At 33.7% G+C, this 15,692-nt stretch overlaps 1 protein-coding gene across 1 annotated transcript in view; it reads right to left on the bottom strand.

Annotated features, from left to right (window-relative positions):
- Window positions 1-2,256: 2,256 nt before the first annotated feature.
- Window positions 2,257-15,692, bottom strand: part of MAP9 (microtubule associated protein 9) — a 58,273-nt gene continuing 44,837 nt past the window's right edge. Inside the window, exons 11-14 of the mRNA XM_077139723.1 lie at window positions 14,268-14,429; window positions 13,964-14,109; window positions 13,657-13,789; window positions 2,257-6,419 (exon numbers count right to left, since the gene is read on the bottom strand). Of these exons, the coding sequence (XP_076995838.1) occupies window positions 6,297-6,419; window positions 13,657-13,789; window positions 13,964-14,109; window positions 14,268-14,429 (564 nt within the window). The 3' untranslated portion in view covers window positions 2,257-6,296. The remainder of the gene's footprint in view (window positions 6,420-13,656; window positions 13,790-13,963; window positions 14,110-14,267; window positions 14,430-15,692) is intronic.

Below are 15,692 nucleotides of genomic sequence, written 5' to 3'. Positions count from 1 at the left end.
TTCTTCTTGCAATTTACAGTAAAACATGACAGGAAAGAGATAAGCTGAGAACTGAACGTTTGGATATGAAGAAACCAGAAACTGATAGCTTGTAAAATTCTGAGCTTTGGAAAGATGAGACCCCAGAGAACAGTGCTCCAGGAGAGGATTTAACCGAACATGAACTAGTCAGCCATTTCAGAAAAAGCCAGGATTTTAAATGCAGTCATCTGGAGAGGATTTGTGGACAGTCCTATTGTATGATGGTTGTGATCCCTATGTACTGCATGGGAAGATCTTTATAAATGAAACCACTGCCAGTCTGGTCCAAAAGGGGCAAAAAAGGCACAGATTGAAGGAACAATGACTTCAAAGGCAAAACCATGGAAACTAAGGTCCGGAGCCAGGAGCTCTCCAGGCAGGAGAGCAGAACCACCTGTGCACATGGAAAGGGTGTTTGTCCAAAGGCCGAAGGCAGGCCCCACGCCTCGATGTTTAGTTTTGGTGCCCTAAGCCTCAGAGAAGGTGGAACATTCTCTGGGGATTGGGGGAAGCCTGCCAACCAACTAAGTGCTCTGAAGAGGTGGAGCATGTCCCCCAGAGATGACAGAGAGTCTGGGTGCTGCTCTGATGCTTGGAGAGGGTGGAGCCAAGAACAAGGTGGTGTTTCCAATGCTTGGATGTGTTAAAACCCTCACACCAGTGTTTGGAGAAAGAACGGCTGCTGTGCAAACTCTTGGAAAGGGTATGACTGCCACTTTCTCAAGCCCTGAGGAGGAAATATCATTCTATAAATGACTCTCAGTCCTTAAAATCTAATGGAGTTTGCCCTGCTTGTTTTCAGAATTGTTTGGGACCTATGACCCATTTTCCTTTTAATATCACCCAATGTTTCCTATGACTGTCCTCTTTTGTATATTGAGAGCAGATAACTTATTCTGAGTTTCACAGGCCCAAAGCCAGAGGAGAATTTTGCCGTAGGATGGAACACAACTGTAACTGATTTTGATACCTTTGTATTATATTTGTATTGTTACTGAAATGGTACATGGCTTTTGTGATATTGTGATGGAATGAATGCATTTTGCCTTTGAAAAGATCATGTCTTTTTCGAGCACTGATGGTAGAATGTGCTGATTTGAAACTGTTATGTATCCCAGAAAGGCCATATTCTTTTGATCCAATCTTGTGGGATAGACCTACTATTTAAGGTGGGACCTTTTGACTGAATTATTTCCATGGAGATGTGACCCCACAGTTCAAGGAGGCTCTTAATCCATATCCCGGAGTCCTTTAAGGGAGCTCAGTCATGGCCTAGAAGAACCAGACAGAAATACCCCAGGAGCTAAGCAAGACTCAGAGAAATAGCCAGAACCTGGAGAAAGCCAAGGAAAGCCAAGAAATGAAATCCAGAGTTCGTGCCAGAGGACCTAAGTGAGGGCCCACAGATGCTTGGAGAGAAAGCCACTGTAATCAGTAGCTAGAAGCAAAACACTAAGAGCAGCTAAGACCTCAGAAGGCAAACAAGTGCCTTCCCAACTGACAGACGTGTCCTGGATGCAGCGGTCTTTCTTTCAAGAAGGTATTCTCTTCTGGGTGCTTTAATTTGGACATTTTCATAGCCTTCAAATTTTAACTTGTAAAATACATAAAACAAATATAAAAGCCAATTCATTTTTGGTATATGGCATCCTGGCTACCTTAGCAAACTGAAACATTTTGGTAGCACGGTAGTATGTCCATGATATATTGCTAAGTGGAAAATTCTGGTTGCCAAATACATAGTTTGATTTACTTTTCATTTGAAAGAAAAAAAGTGTATATATGTAGTATGTATGTGTGTACCCATGTAGATATGTGCTTGTATTATACCTGCACACAGAGCGAGAGAGAACTTTCTCCTTCATTCTAATTTTAATTTCAGAAAGAAATGTATTTCTTCCTTCTGCATTCTCAGCTTAATTTCAGTTACAGGAGAAAATGCACCAGCTACTAAAAACAGAGTACATAACGTTAGCTATGATTGTCTTTGGGTGATGGGTGCATGGGTGACTTTTGTTTACTTGTGTTTTCTAACTGGTAATTTGATTATGTTACCTTTATAATCTGTGAGTTTTGTAAAGTAACAAATTGGTTGTATATCCGATATTTCAGTCATTTATAATGAAAGATTTATCAACATATTTTATCTTTAGCCCACAAAACCTATACCACAACATTATTTCCTAAAACTGTTGAAATAAAAGTTGGGTAGTCAATAAATAATAACAAATAAAATAAATCTTGAATGGTTGACTTTAATAAATTAATCATTACATGGAAACATACTAAAAGAGCAGACATGAAATGCATCTCCCTAAACAGTTCTTAAAACATCTTAAATTCAATACCAAGAATTTTGCCCACCTATGTCAACATTATACAATTACATAAACATAAATACTTCAAAAATACAGACTCACATGACATTTTAAAGTGAGAGGAGTTCAGAGAAATCTCCAGTTTAGCATTTACACAACATATACTATTTGATTAGCCATTGTGACTTCGAAACAGATAAGTTGATAGTTATCTTCTCTTTGCATAGACTAGAAACCTATAGGTATAAATACTTCTTAATACAGTGCTATTGAAATCAGAGCCAAGATTAAATCAGGGAAATCTAAGTTTTCTTCACTAGCTTAATCTTGTGAACTATTTGGATAACTATGCAATATACCCCATTTAGTGAAATTCCTTTTCTTTATATTATCCTACCCCATAAATCCCCCCACACTTTAAAGAGAAGTGTAAGCACCTACATAGTTTTGAACTGTTGGATCCTATGCAGAAGGAAGTGGAGGAATAAGGGCAGAGATGAAAGGGTAAAATTCCTGTCTGTTCAGTGACTACAGTAACAACAGTTATTGTGAAAATTTTATTAGATCATGGAATGTGTGGAATGATGAGCAGAGTTTAAATGGGAAACATGATCCTGAGTTCCAAGTCTAGATTTCCTATAGTTAATTGTGTGAGACTGGACAAATCAAAGCTTCTAGAAATCAGTTTCTTCAACTTAGACAGAAAGAGTTTGGCCCAGAAAATTATTAAAATCCCTTTTGAATCTAAAGTTACTCTAAATATTATACCCATAATTTACTATTAGGTAGTTTTGGCAACAGTGAAAAATACCAGTTTCAATATCATTTATAAATTAAATGAAGTGAAATTTTGAAAGTGTGATGCAAACACAAACCACTGGAATGGTTCTGATTTTCTTTCATTAAGAAAACTTTAATCTCCTACTGATCTAAAATATCACAATATTTCTTATTTATATAACACTACCATTTTCTTGCTCATTATGGAACTTAAATTCTGTATAATAGTTTATTTTTAGTATTAATATTCAAATTTATCCACAATTACATTTTTATGGAAATTGACGCTTTCAGTAAGGTTTAACAATATTCATTAAAAATCTTATTTTCATTACTTTGTAATCTAAGCATTCTTGAAGTGATCAATACAATTTACAAAACCGAAGTTTAACCTGAAAGTCTATAGGCTTTTAGTATCTTAATTGAATTAAACCTTCCCTCATATAAGTTAGTGAAAAATTGTTGAGCAATTATGTATATTGATATTCGATACTTTCTGAGTAAACATGGAAAACCTAAAACAATATTGCCAGGCTTCCTCATCTTCTACGGATAACAGAAAGAGAATAATAGCATTGTATTTTCACCCAGTCCCCGGATTCATCTTTATTTCTGCTACAGAAGAGGTGATTTCAATTGAATAGATAATTTTCAGTACAGGCTACTATTAATGGGAAATAATCTATTATTTATCGTAGTAAGACAATAATCCCTTATCCATATTTGAAAGGAATGATTGTTGAGTCTTTGCAAACACCTAAATTTCAAATCTCATCCTACCTCACAAACAAACTTAAGAAATTAGTATTACATTTTCTCTTTAGGAGGCCCCTAATCCTGGGTGCTACTACGTTCTTTAGAGCAGTAAAGCCTACTAGATTGGCCAAGAAGGCAGAGACTTCTTGCGTGCTAAAAATGTGTAATGTCGAATAACCATTATCAATCCTGTTAGCCTACTTCTCACATATATGAAATGGGGAAAAGTAGGGCTCGTGATTGTAAGAGAATGATGGCAACAATTAACATTTATTAAGTCCTTATTATGTGCCATACGCTTTACATAGTTAACTAATTTCATTCCATTCTCATAACAATGCTTTAAGAGGTAATGATAAGCTGCTGAATGTGATAATGGGGAAGAAAATGATCGGGAATATTTAATGTGAACTATATGACACACATGTTATGATCTCACATTCCCAAAAGTAGCTGTACTTGTGCTTGTTTCTATTTTTCCTTTTTATGTTCCCTGGATGTGAAAATAGCTTTTAGCTCTGAATAGCTAATTCAGTGCAGTAAATAGATTAAAGTAATCTATTCTAGAAGGCATTGTGCTTAGTACTATGGGGGATACATGAATGAATAAGAGAGCTCTAAAATCCCATGCTGATAATACAAATTGTTGGAATTAATATCAACTTCATGAAATACCCCCCTAGGTCTGGCAATTAAAAAAAAAGGTTTCAAGTTTTATTTATGAAATTTCCTTTATTTTATCTGTGGCACTGATATGACCTTAGAAAGTGATCGATGCCATCATTCTTATACATGCATGCAGTAAGAAGGTCATCCTCATTGGATTAAACCTCCTGAATGGTTATCTCAAAGTCTAAGTTACATAGCCTGTTGAGTTTTCTAATATTCTATAGCTACTAGAATCTTTACATCATATGAATTCTAATTCTTCTTACAGATTTAATAAGGCCCTTCATCTCTAAGAACAGCTACTTCTTTAGGGAAAGAACTATCTCTGAATAACAATACATGATTTTAGTATCTGTGAATTACAATGTTAGTAATGTTGATATAATACAGAGGTCTTGACAGAATTTGCAATTCTCTGAGGTAATGTGGGAGAGTGAAAGTGAGCATATGGGTTCTGGAGGCAGGCAAACTCATCCAGATGGATTTAATCAGTGTTCTCATCCCAACTGAAGGGCAAGTTATTTAATTTCTCTGAACCTCAATATTTTTACCTCTAAAATGAAGCTAAGCACACCTACCCTGAATGACTGTTGTAAATATGAGAAATAGCATTTGCAGAGATCCAGCAAAGAGGATATAATAGGTATTTAATAAATAACAGCTGCTTATTCTTGTCTATCATCTCTGTATTGCATTATTGGCTAAAGCAGCATTTCAACTCTGAGAGTTTAGGATTGGTCAGCCTTACACTAGCTGACCAGATCAAGTATGAAACCAATTAATACCAGGATCTGCAGAGATCAGATAAATAAATAAAGGTTCTTTGGACATGTACTACAAATTTACCTTTCCTTAAAGCTGTCTTCTAAAAGTAAGCTATAAGACCCTGGGTTTGTTAAAAAGACAACTGCCTTAATCACTTTTCTGGCTTTAGTCTGGTAAATAACAACAGTGATAGTGACTTCAAATTTTGTGTCATTTCCATAACTAATGTTTAAGTATAACCTTATCATGACAGCTACCTTTTGGTATTACTGAAATGATAAAGAAACATAGTGAGAATTTAGAAAGACACATATCAGAGGTGGGCTCCTTATAAAGTGTCTAGTGACTTAAGCCTGGAACAGGTAAGGTATATTCATTTTTAAAAATAAAGCAAAATTCTTAAATAAAATGTTTCTCTGATTACAGTTCTACTGAACTGTTATGTCAATTGATCAAAATTCTAACTTGTAAAGTGCAAATGCAACAGCTTTGAGCTAAAGATCAGTTTTTGAGGAGAAAATATATTCAAACTCCCTGACATAATTCATCTTAAAACCTGAATCTAAATGTACAGCCATCTAAAACTTCAGTTATTATTATGATTATGGAACCTACACAGTTTCCTTCTTATCCTTGTGATTAAACACACTTAAATTTATTTGGAATAAATACATGCATAAGTTAATGAATGTGATCATTGATCATCGGACTATAAGAATTATCAGGGCATGATAAAGGGCTATGCATTCTAATGGCAAGAGCAATCTGATGATCAGATTTTCATTTGAGGCAGTTTATTCACCTACAGCTCAAAAAGTACTTGTACTGATTATACTCTAAAGTATCATTTTAATTGTCAGAAGTATCTGGCATTTAGTTAAAATGGATTGTTATAACTATAAATCATTGAGTGAATTTTATAGTTAGAACAATTGGCTAACATTGGTTATTTGAACTAAGAACTAAATAATGTAAGACTTAGAATTATCAAAACACTTTTGAAAACACAATTCTGCTTGGAGGGCTCCATGGAGGAAGGCAGTCATTTTCAAGAAGGGAATGACATTTCTTTCGTTTTCGTTCAATTCTTTCCTGCCTTTCTTTCTTTTCCTAAAGAAAAAATAGATAACTATAATTATTATATAAATATGAACATTATTTTCCAATCAAGTTGCTTGCTGAAGTACAAATGATCAATTATCAGATACTTATTTTCTAGTTTAACTGGTTATAAAAGCATGTCATCTAATGAATATTACTAATTTATAAGTATACTGTCAAACTTATTTTTAACCTATTTTAGTATTAAAGGTGATAATTGTAAAATATTTTAAAATAGTAATACAATAACGTTAATATAATAATATTTAACAAAGAATATTTTTAAAGGAATTTTATAAAATAGGTGAAAATACGGAGAAATGACCCAGAATTGCATAACTCAAAAAGAATAATCATTAGAAGTTTGTGATGAATTTCTGAGGACAGATTCTCAGAAGTAAATTTACAATACAAAATTTGGATACAACATGACAGCAAGAGATATTTCAACATTTTAAAATAATAGCTGAAAATTGGGCCTCCTGTTTCTTTGCTTACTATTGGGCTTGAGCATATTTTCTAATATTTCCTTATCCCTTTTGTGAATTTTCTGCTCAAGTATTTCGGCCTATCTAACTGTACCAGGATGTTTACTTTTTAACAATTTGCATCTTTTCACATGATAAATACTAATATCATCTTTGCAACAAATCTTATATTTACATTAGTTTTTACAAAAATGAATGAAGAAATATTTCAGGCATGGAGAACTATGCAAAGAGTCATATAATCCAAGCCTGTGCATCCACTACATTTCTTACAAAATAAAACATGACCAATATTTTGAAGCTCCTGTATCTTTTCTGAATTTGAAATCGCAATGCATCGCTTTATGCTTTTATTAAACACGTTATCTCCCTGAAGAAAAAATAATTTCTTTGCAAATTGTTGAAGTTTATAACAAAGGTTATCATGCTACGGATTCTTTCACAATTTCCTTTTTTTGCTATTCACCATAATATTTCTAAGATCTGTCTATATGGAGCTGTAGCTCCAGCTCATTCAATTTATAAAACTCCACCATAAGAATATACCACCATTTATTCATCTGTATTTTGTTGAAGACACGTATGTCCCATTTTTTTCCTACTTAAAAGCACTGCTGCTATAAACATTCTTGTATGTGTTTACTTGTGCTTATGAGCCTGAAGTTTCTATTTGTATGATGTCTAGAAGTGAAATGCTGGCTTGTAGGGTATGCGTATCTTCAACTACACTTGACAATATTGATTTACTCTAAAGTGGCTGTAAAAATCTTTATTCCAATTGGCATCTACACTGACTTATTTTGATCCTAATGTTTTTAAAGTTGATAGCTGTTCATCTTTTCCTTGGTATCTCCTAGCACTTCTAAATTCAGAAAACCATGTTCAGTCCAGTGAAATTTGATGAATATTAAGTTCTATTTTCTTGTGATTCTTCTAAGGTTTGGCTTTTTAATTTTAATGCTTTAATTCTTAAAAGTTTCTGCTGCTGTAAGGCAATGTTCTAAAATGATTTATGTCCAAGTTTCACACAAATAATCCCAACAGTTATTTTCTCCCCTCTGTTAATCTGTTACTTTCTTTATCTTATACCACACCCTTACATGTGATAGGATCCAAGATACCCTGTGGGTCTTTTATTCCACAGGTACTGCATTGCTTCAATTTGTGTTTATTCATTAACTTTTTAAGCCCAGAGTGTCCACCTATATGAGGTGTTAGTCATACAGTGATAATAAAATCCTACTGCCAGGAAATTTGCAAAAGGGTCAGATAATAAGTAAATAAACGACACATAATTCCAAATTATGTGATTTCTATGAAAACATAAAACAAGCTGTTATGATTAGGAGTAAAGAGGAGTACTTTAAAGAAAATAGGCTCAGGAAAAGTCACTTTAAAGGGAGACACGATAGATAAAAGCAGCACTCATGCTATGCAGACGGCAGAGGATTTCAACAGAGAGAAATCTGAGAGTGTGAGTGCTCTCAGAAAGTAGGGGGGGAAATGGGATGCAGGAGGAAACAAAAAGATGGCCAGGAAGACATTGGGTGAGAATGAACAGGTAGCTGAGTAAGATCACATGGGGCTTTACAGGCCATGTGAACATTTAGAGTTTAGATAAAAGACAAGAAGTCAACAAGTGATGATTAGAAGGAAGCCAGAGATGAATGGAGTACTAGGGGAGTCTGATAGACTAGGGGGGAGACAGTTGCAAGCAGGAGGATCAACTATGCAGAACACTGTGAGATACAGCAAACAGGGGCAGAGAGCATAACTTGGATATGGCTAATGGACTGGCAAAACTGTGACTTAAGAAGTGTAGTTTCAGTGTAGTGATAGAGACAGAGGCAAGATTAGAGTGGGTTGAAGATGAAAAGGACATGGGGAACTAAAGAAGTGTAAACAAAACTTCCAAAAAGATCAGTTATAAAGAAGAGCAACGTGGGACCAAAGCTGGTGGAAAACGCAGAGCCAAGGGAGTCTATTTTTTATTTTAAGATAACATATCCTGGAATATGAGGGGAATAATCCAGGAAGATAGAAAGAATGCTGAGTTACAGGGGAATGGAATGTTAAGTTTTATAGTTTTACTGCTTGATGGAATAGTTATTATTTTTAAATACCATCCATAGTCTCACATTTTTAATTTTACCAGATTAATTTTAAAATCATTTTGTTTTCTTGTACATAGTTCCTTCAAAGAAATGGCTGAGTATCTGAGGATTTATATGAAACCTAAAAATTAATTCAGGAATAATTGAAATGCTGAAATTATTACAGGACTATGCTGCTTTCATCAGTACAGAATGGATTTAATAACTGTAACAAGAACATGGTAATGCAATGCTTCCATTCTCATAGAATTACCCACATACAACAAAAGAAGTGAAAAGAGGTATAAAATTGTTTTTCAGACTTCACATCTTGTTCCATGTCATGAGAATTTTGCATTCTTGCAATTCCTATTAAAATATAGAAGGAATATCCTTCCAGAAGTCTAAATTAGAAAAGTTGTAATTGGATTACCCTTAATCATTGTAGGATTAAGAGAGAGAGAAAAGGGAGATCATCTAGCCAGGTAGGTGGAAAGCAGTAACCAGCCTGTATACACAGTTACCGATTGCAGACATCTATTTTTGTCCATTCCAAATAACAAAGAAAGAGAGATGGACATTTGAAACAATTCCAAAAGTGGGACATTACCAGCAGGGGATTGAAAAGACAGGACAGGAAATAGGCAATTAACAGTTAACATTAATACGAATCGATAAGAATCAACAAATGTTATCTTGAGTAATAGTTAAAAGAACATTGTTGAGAAGTTCTTCTAACTGGTATCGGTTGGAAATCTTACTTTCTGCTCATGTTCTTATCAAAAGAACCTACAGACTGTGAAGCGGCATGAAGAAGACGGCCTCCCTTGATCTTTAGCTACAACTTTCCCCTACAACAATTACCCAGCAAGTGTTGACTACCCAATCTAGTTTGTATATCAAAATTTGGAGATGTGAGTTTACATAAAATTTGAAGCCAGTGACTACCATGTACAATCATTTTACCATTCTATCAGCAAATTGTAATAAGAAATTGGTAAAATGAGGAGTAAATCTGTAACATATTGTGTATTTATATTTTTGTAGGCATCACTGTGTTTTTAGAAGTAATACCACATATCAAAGCATGTCATTTTGTCTGAGGTCCTTGTCTGATGGGTTTTTGTCTTCTGGAAGCTTATAAGAGTGAGAACAGGACTAAATTCTGGGCTAAAATAAAACATGTACGTAAGTGTGACTGTCCTTAAGGAGATTGTATTCCATTTTCAAGAGAATGTAAAAATAAAACTGAAAACTCAAACATTTAAATTTAATTACTCTAAATAACACTAGCAGTTAGAATATGTATCTTTAATATAAGAACCACCACTCCCCCTTTTTTTAAGAGCAAAGCATTTTTTAAGAGTGTGATCATGAAGCACTACCTTTCTCATTCAAACCACTAGACTAATTTTGAACACTTTATATAACTATTTCTCTGTGTAGAATCTGCATATAGCAGTGCTAAGATCAATGCACAAACAACAATTAAATCTGTTGGTATTTTCATTACGATTGCATTAAATTTGAAAACTAATTCATGGAGAACTGACAACTATATAACATCATTATACGAGTGAGTGTTTATATCCAAGAGTAGTTTTGTTCCATTTTCTCAAGTCTCCAATTGTGTCTTTCAGTAGTGGTATAAAGTACCCTTCATATTGGTCTCATACATTTCTTAAGTTTATTCCTAAGTGGTCCATCGTTTTTCCCCTACCTTTAAATAATCCACTTTGAGTTCCTTATGCCTCTTAGCTACTACTGATTCAATTATGTAAGTGAAGCAATAAACAAACAAAACTAGTTAAATACTTTGAAATAAGAGCTATGAAGGGAGAAAAACCCAACCAGACACAGAAATATTAAAAACCCTAATAAGTTAAACACTGTGGTACTGGAATAGATACAGTGAGAGTGACCAATGGGACAGAAAATCAAGACCCAGACCAAAAATATGGGATCTATCACATGATAAAGGCAGCACTTCAATCAACAGGTAAAAGATAGGCTATTTTATAAAAGATGCATTCGGAAAATATAAAGTTGGAATCATATTTCTCACCATTCATCAGGATAAATTCTAAGTGAATCAAAAGTTAAAATGTGAAAACATTAAAATTACTAGAAAAATGAGAGAAATTTTTCAAATTGTGAGGTCTTTTTGACTATGACTGAAAATCAGAAGACAAAAAGAAATATTGATAAATTTGACATCTAAAAATAAAAATTAAATTCACCAGGATATGAAATACCATAAGCAAAACTGAGAAACCAAAAATACATTGGGGAAAAATTTACAACTCACATCAGAAATGACAGGCTAATTTCCTTAATATATTAAAAAACCCACTGGAAATCATGAAAAGATCCAGCAACGCAACAGAAAAATGGACAAGGTCTATGAATTGGAAGTTTACAGAAAAAAAATACAAATGGCTCTGATATGAATGGCAAGATGCTGAACCTCAGACATAACCAGAAAAATCAAAATTGAAAATGTCCTAAACAATATATTCCACTTAGCAGAATGGCACAAATCAAAAAAAAAAAAAAACATTTTTCAAAACAAACTCACTTAATGGGCTGTGGAGAAACAGGACCATCTCAGAAATCAATTGCAAAATTACACAATCCCCAGGAAAGGCATTTTGGCAACAGCTATCCAAATTATAAGTCATATACATTTAACCCAAGAATTCTACCTCTAAGAATCTGTCCTAGATATACGGCTTCACACATGCAAAATAACTGTAAAAATTACTTACTGAAGCTTTCTTTGTAATAACAAATAAGTGAAAACCACATAAATGTCCATCAAAATGGATTAAATTAAGATGGATTAAATAAATCATGGCACATCCATATGACAGAGTATTACGCAGTGATTTAATAATGAGGAAGCTTTCTATATACTGTTAAGGAAACATCTTCAAAGCATATTTTTATACGAAAAATGCAAGATAAAGAGCAATGTTTATGCAAGCATGCTACTTTTTGGTCAAAAAAGAATGAAAAATATTCATATTTTCTTCTCTAAGCATTAAAAACTAACTAAAGTGGTCTCTTGTTTGGATAGGAGGGTAGTAACTAGATGGTTGGACAACAGGGTACGAAGAAAATTTCATTATATATAATTTTACGTTTTTTGATTATAGAATCAAGTGGATGTTTTAAACAATCACATGAATATGTGACTTATTCATATAAAGAACTATTCAGATGCATGTATTACTTATTCAAGAATTAAATAAATGCACTTATATTGAAATTTTTAATGGAACACAGTACTACATTTTAAAAAGTAATTATAAATAAAGTATACTGAAATTTTTAAAAAATTTTAGAAAGTCCAGCTAGATATTGTTTCTCCCAAACCTTATACTTGCTCTCTTTTCATTAAAAAAACACCTAAAAAAGACCTTCTCGTTGATGTCATCAAAAAGATTGAAAGAACGCTTGCCTGCCATGCCAGAGGACCCGGATTCGATTCCCGGTGCCTGCCCACGTAAACAAAAAAAAAAAAGACTGAAAGAGGATAAAAAAAATGGAATAGCTCTCTTAGCATTAAATTTAATGTTACTAAGTCTTAACTAGGTTCTATCTACAATCATCTGGTAGACCCTCAGTGGTGTACTTGTCTACTCTCTATGATTTTTGGTGTGAGAATAATTGCGAAAGAGGACTAGACATCATTGGTAAATGACTAAATGTGAAGTTTCAAGCCTGAGCACATGAGGGAATTCTAAAAACAATAAAAATGAGTAAAGTGGGAAAAGTAAATGTAGGAAGAGATAATGAATTCAACATGGTAGCTTCCAGGTAGACATGGTCAGAAAGCACTGGATAAAGCAAAATGGAATTAGGGACAGAAAAGGTAGGGATTGAAATACAGATGTCGAATATTACCTGAAAACATTTATTCTACCTATGTAAAGGGATGAGTCACCAATGGAAAGAATAGAGATGAAAAAGAGGCTCAAAGGGGTTTGAGGGTAGTTCTGTGGTAGATTTCTTGCCTGCCATGCAGGAGATCCAGGTTCGATTCCCAGCCTGTGCACTTCCCAAACAAACAAATAAACCAACCAAAACAAACAATATGCAACAAATGGTGCTGCATTAAAAGGCTACTCACATGGAAAAAGAATGAAATACGACTCTGCCATACAGTAGACAAAAAAAAAAAAAAGGCTCAAGGATACAACTATCAGGAAACATTTTAAATTTTAAAAAACAAAACAACAGTCAACAAGACAGACCATGGTCACAAAAATAGGTAAGATATCATGTAATGAAGTGTTAAAGGGATGCAGAGTTTTAAAGGGACTATTTAATAAACAGTTAAAAGGGTAATTGGAACAAGGAACAAAATAAGTGAGGAAGTATGGGTGTGTATGCGTGTTTGTGTGTGTGTGTAAAAATGTTTACAAGTTAGGAGAAGCAGAGATTAAACATCATGGATGAAAAGATAAATTCGGGAGAAAGGCTGTGGATGGAGGGAAGGGATGCAGGTACTTAGACAATGTTTATAAACACCTAGCAAGCTGCTTATCTAATAAATTGTTCAATACTTAAAAAGCCGATTGAACCAGGTAAATGACAGTACAAATGATAAATGGGAATTGTAAACATATAAACACAAGTTCATTAGAAAACAATACCTACCAGCCATTTTTCATATTCATCAAGAGCTTGTTTATCTTTATTGTTTTTCTCAGCTCTTCTCAGTTCCTCCTTTCTTTTCTCATTTATTTTCTCTTTTTCCTTTTGTTTGAAAAAAGCTTCCTTTTTTTCATTCCTATGGAGGATAGTATAAAACATAGGAAAGTTATAGGATAACATACAATAAAGCTATCCTTATCTTTGGCAATAATGAGTTTTGACAAACATTAAATTTCAAATAAAAAAATTCTAGAAAAGCTTGAAATATTATCAAAACAAAATCTATCAACAGGTTAAGATTGTAGATTACCATTTTTCAACGGCAGTTAAGTTATCTTTCCTTTTCTCAGCCACAGACTCCTCTTCTTTCTGTTTCTTTGCCCTTTCATGTTCTTTCTCCTTCTTATTTTTCTCTTTAAGATATTCCATCTTTTTTTCTTTCCATTTTTCAAAAGCCTGAAAAATTCAGAATCATTTTATTTACTGGCATAACAGTTTATGTTTTCTTATTTTGCAATATTCACTATAAAGAACAAAAATACGGTTAATCACTAATGTAGATTTTAAATGTTAAAAAACAATTTTTAAGAAATATATTCAAAGCTCATGAATACTTGTAATGCTTCTCCTTTTCTCACAGCATTTTCCTCTTCAGTTTTTTTCTTGTTTTTTTCTTCAAGCCTCTTTTTTGCAACCATTTTCTTTGCTTCCTTTTCCTTCATAGCTTTCCAGGCCTCAAATGATGCTGACGCCTCTTCTCTCTTTGCAGCTTTTTTCTATTTTGTTGAAATAATAGGCAGATAGACAAACACAGACGGATACAGATACACAGATAAAAATACACACATTTGTATTTATCTTGATGTTCATCATATACAGAAATTGAGTTTCATAGCATATAATTTATTTCGAATGATTTAGATTAGTTAAGGTATCTTAAGATTATTTGAAATGAATTATCCATGGCATTTTAAAGTGTCTTTTAAAAAAAGCATTTGTCATATACTGGCCTACCATTATATGTGAGAAGGAAATCAACTTTTTTTTGAAATATACAAACAAATGTTTTCAATATAAACCGAGTGATATAAAAATAAAATATTTCAGTAAAAGATTTAAAAAGTTATAGGCTTATAAAGTAAGTTAGATAAAGGTAAATTGGCCAAGTTCACACAGTAAGCTGCAAATCTTAGGTCTGAATCCTAGTTTGAACTGACATTAAAGCATACGAGTCTTACTAAACAAAAATATCCAAAACATTTAAAATATGAGCCAGATCAGAAAATATGGGTGACTGTATAGCAAATATATTACTCCTTTACTCCAATCTAATCCTAAAACATAATATGCTTACCTTGTTAAGATTAAAATTAAATGGTATAAAACCTTATTATGAAGGTAAAAAGCACTACCTACCTCAGAGTTTAAATGAGAAGGTATATGGCACTGATCAGAGCAGTCCAATGTTACTAACATAATATTAGGCATTCAGGTACACCAGGTATGGCTGCCCCAAATGGTACTGATTCATTATAGTGCTGCCCTTTTTAGAAATATTTGTCCCGCTTTATTTATTTTACATTGAGCACCAAAATGAAGAGTTTCTACATACCTTTTATCTTTGAAGATGGGAGTGAAATAGGCATGTTTGTTGGTATAGGGCAGGAGTTAGTGGAAGAGACTAAGGTACAGAAAGACTGAAATAAGACTTCAGCTCTGGTCATTGGGAAAGCGTAAGGGATCAAGTGCACAGGTAAAGGTGGGCCACAGTGGCTCGGTGGCAGAGTTCTTGCCTGCCATGCTGGAGACTCAGGTTCAATTTTTAAGACCGACAATCAGAGGCAATATATGATAAAACCGGGAATAGCTGCACTTGGGACAGGGAATAACAACAAAAACACAAAGGACTTAAATTTTCTGTATGCCTACTGTGTGCCAGTTTTATAATCTAAGTGCTACATTTGTATGTATTAACTCATAATCCACACAACCATGTACACCTAGATATTACTTTTTTTCACAGGTGAGGGTACTGAGAA

This window comes from Tamandua tetradactyla, chromosome 22 (genome assembly GCF_023851605.1).
Source record: "Tamandua tetradactyla isolate mTamTet1 chromosome 22, mTamTet1.pri, whole genome shotgun sequence".
NCBI lineage: Eukaryota > Metazoa > Chordata > Mammalia > Pilosa > Myrmecophagidae > Tamandua > Tamandua tetradactyla.
This window is presented reverse-complemented; position numbering and strand designations above follow the sequence as displayed.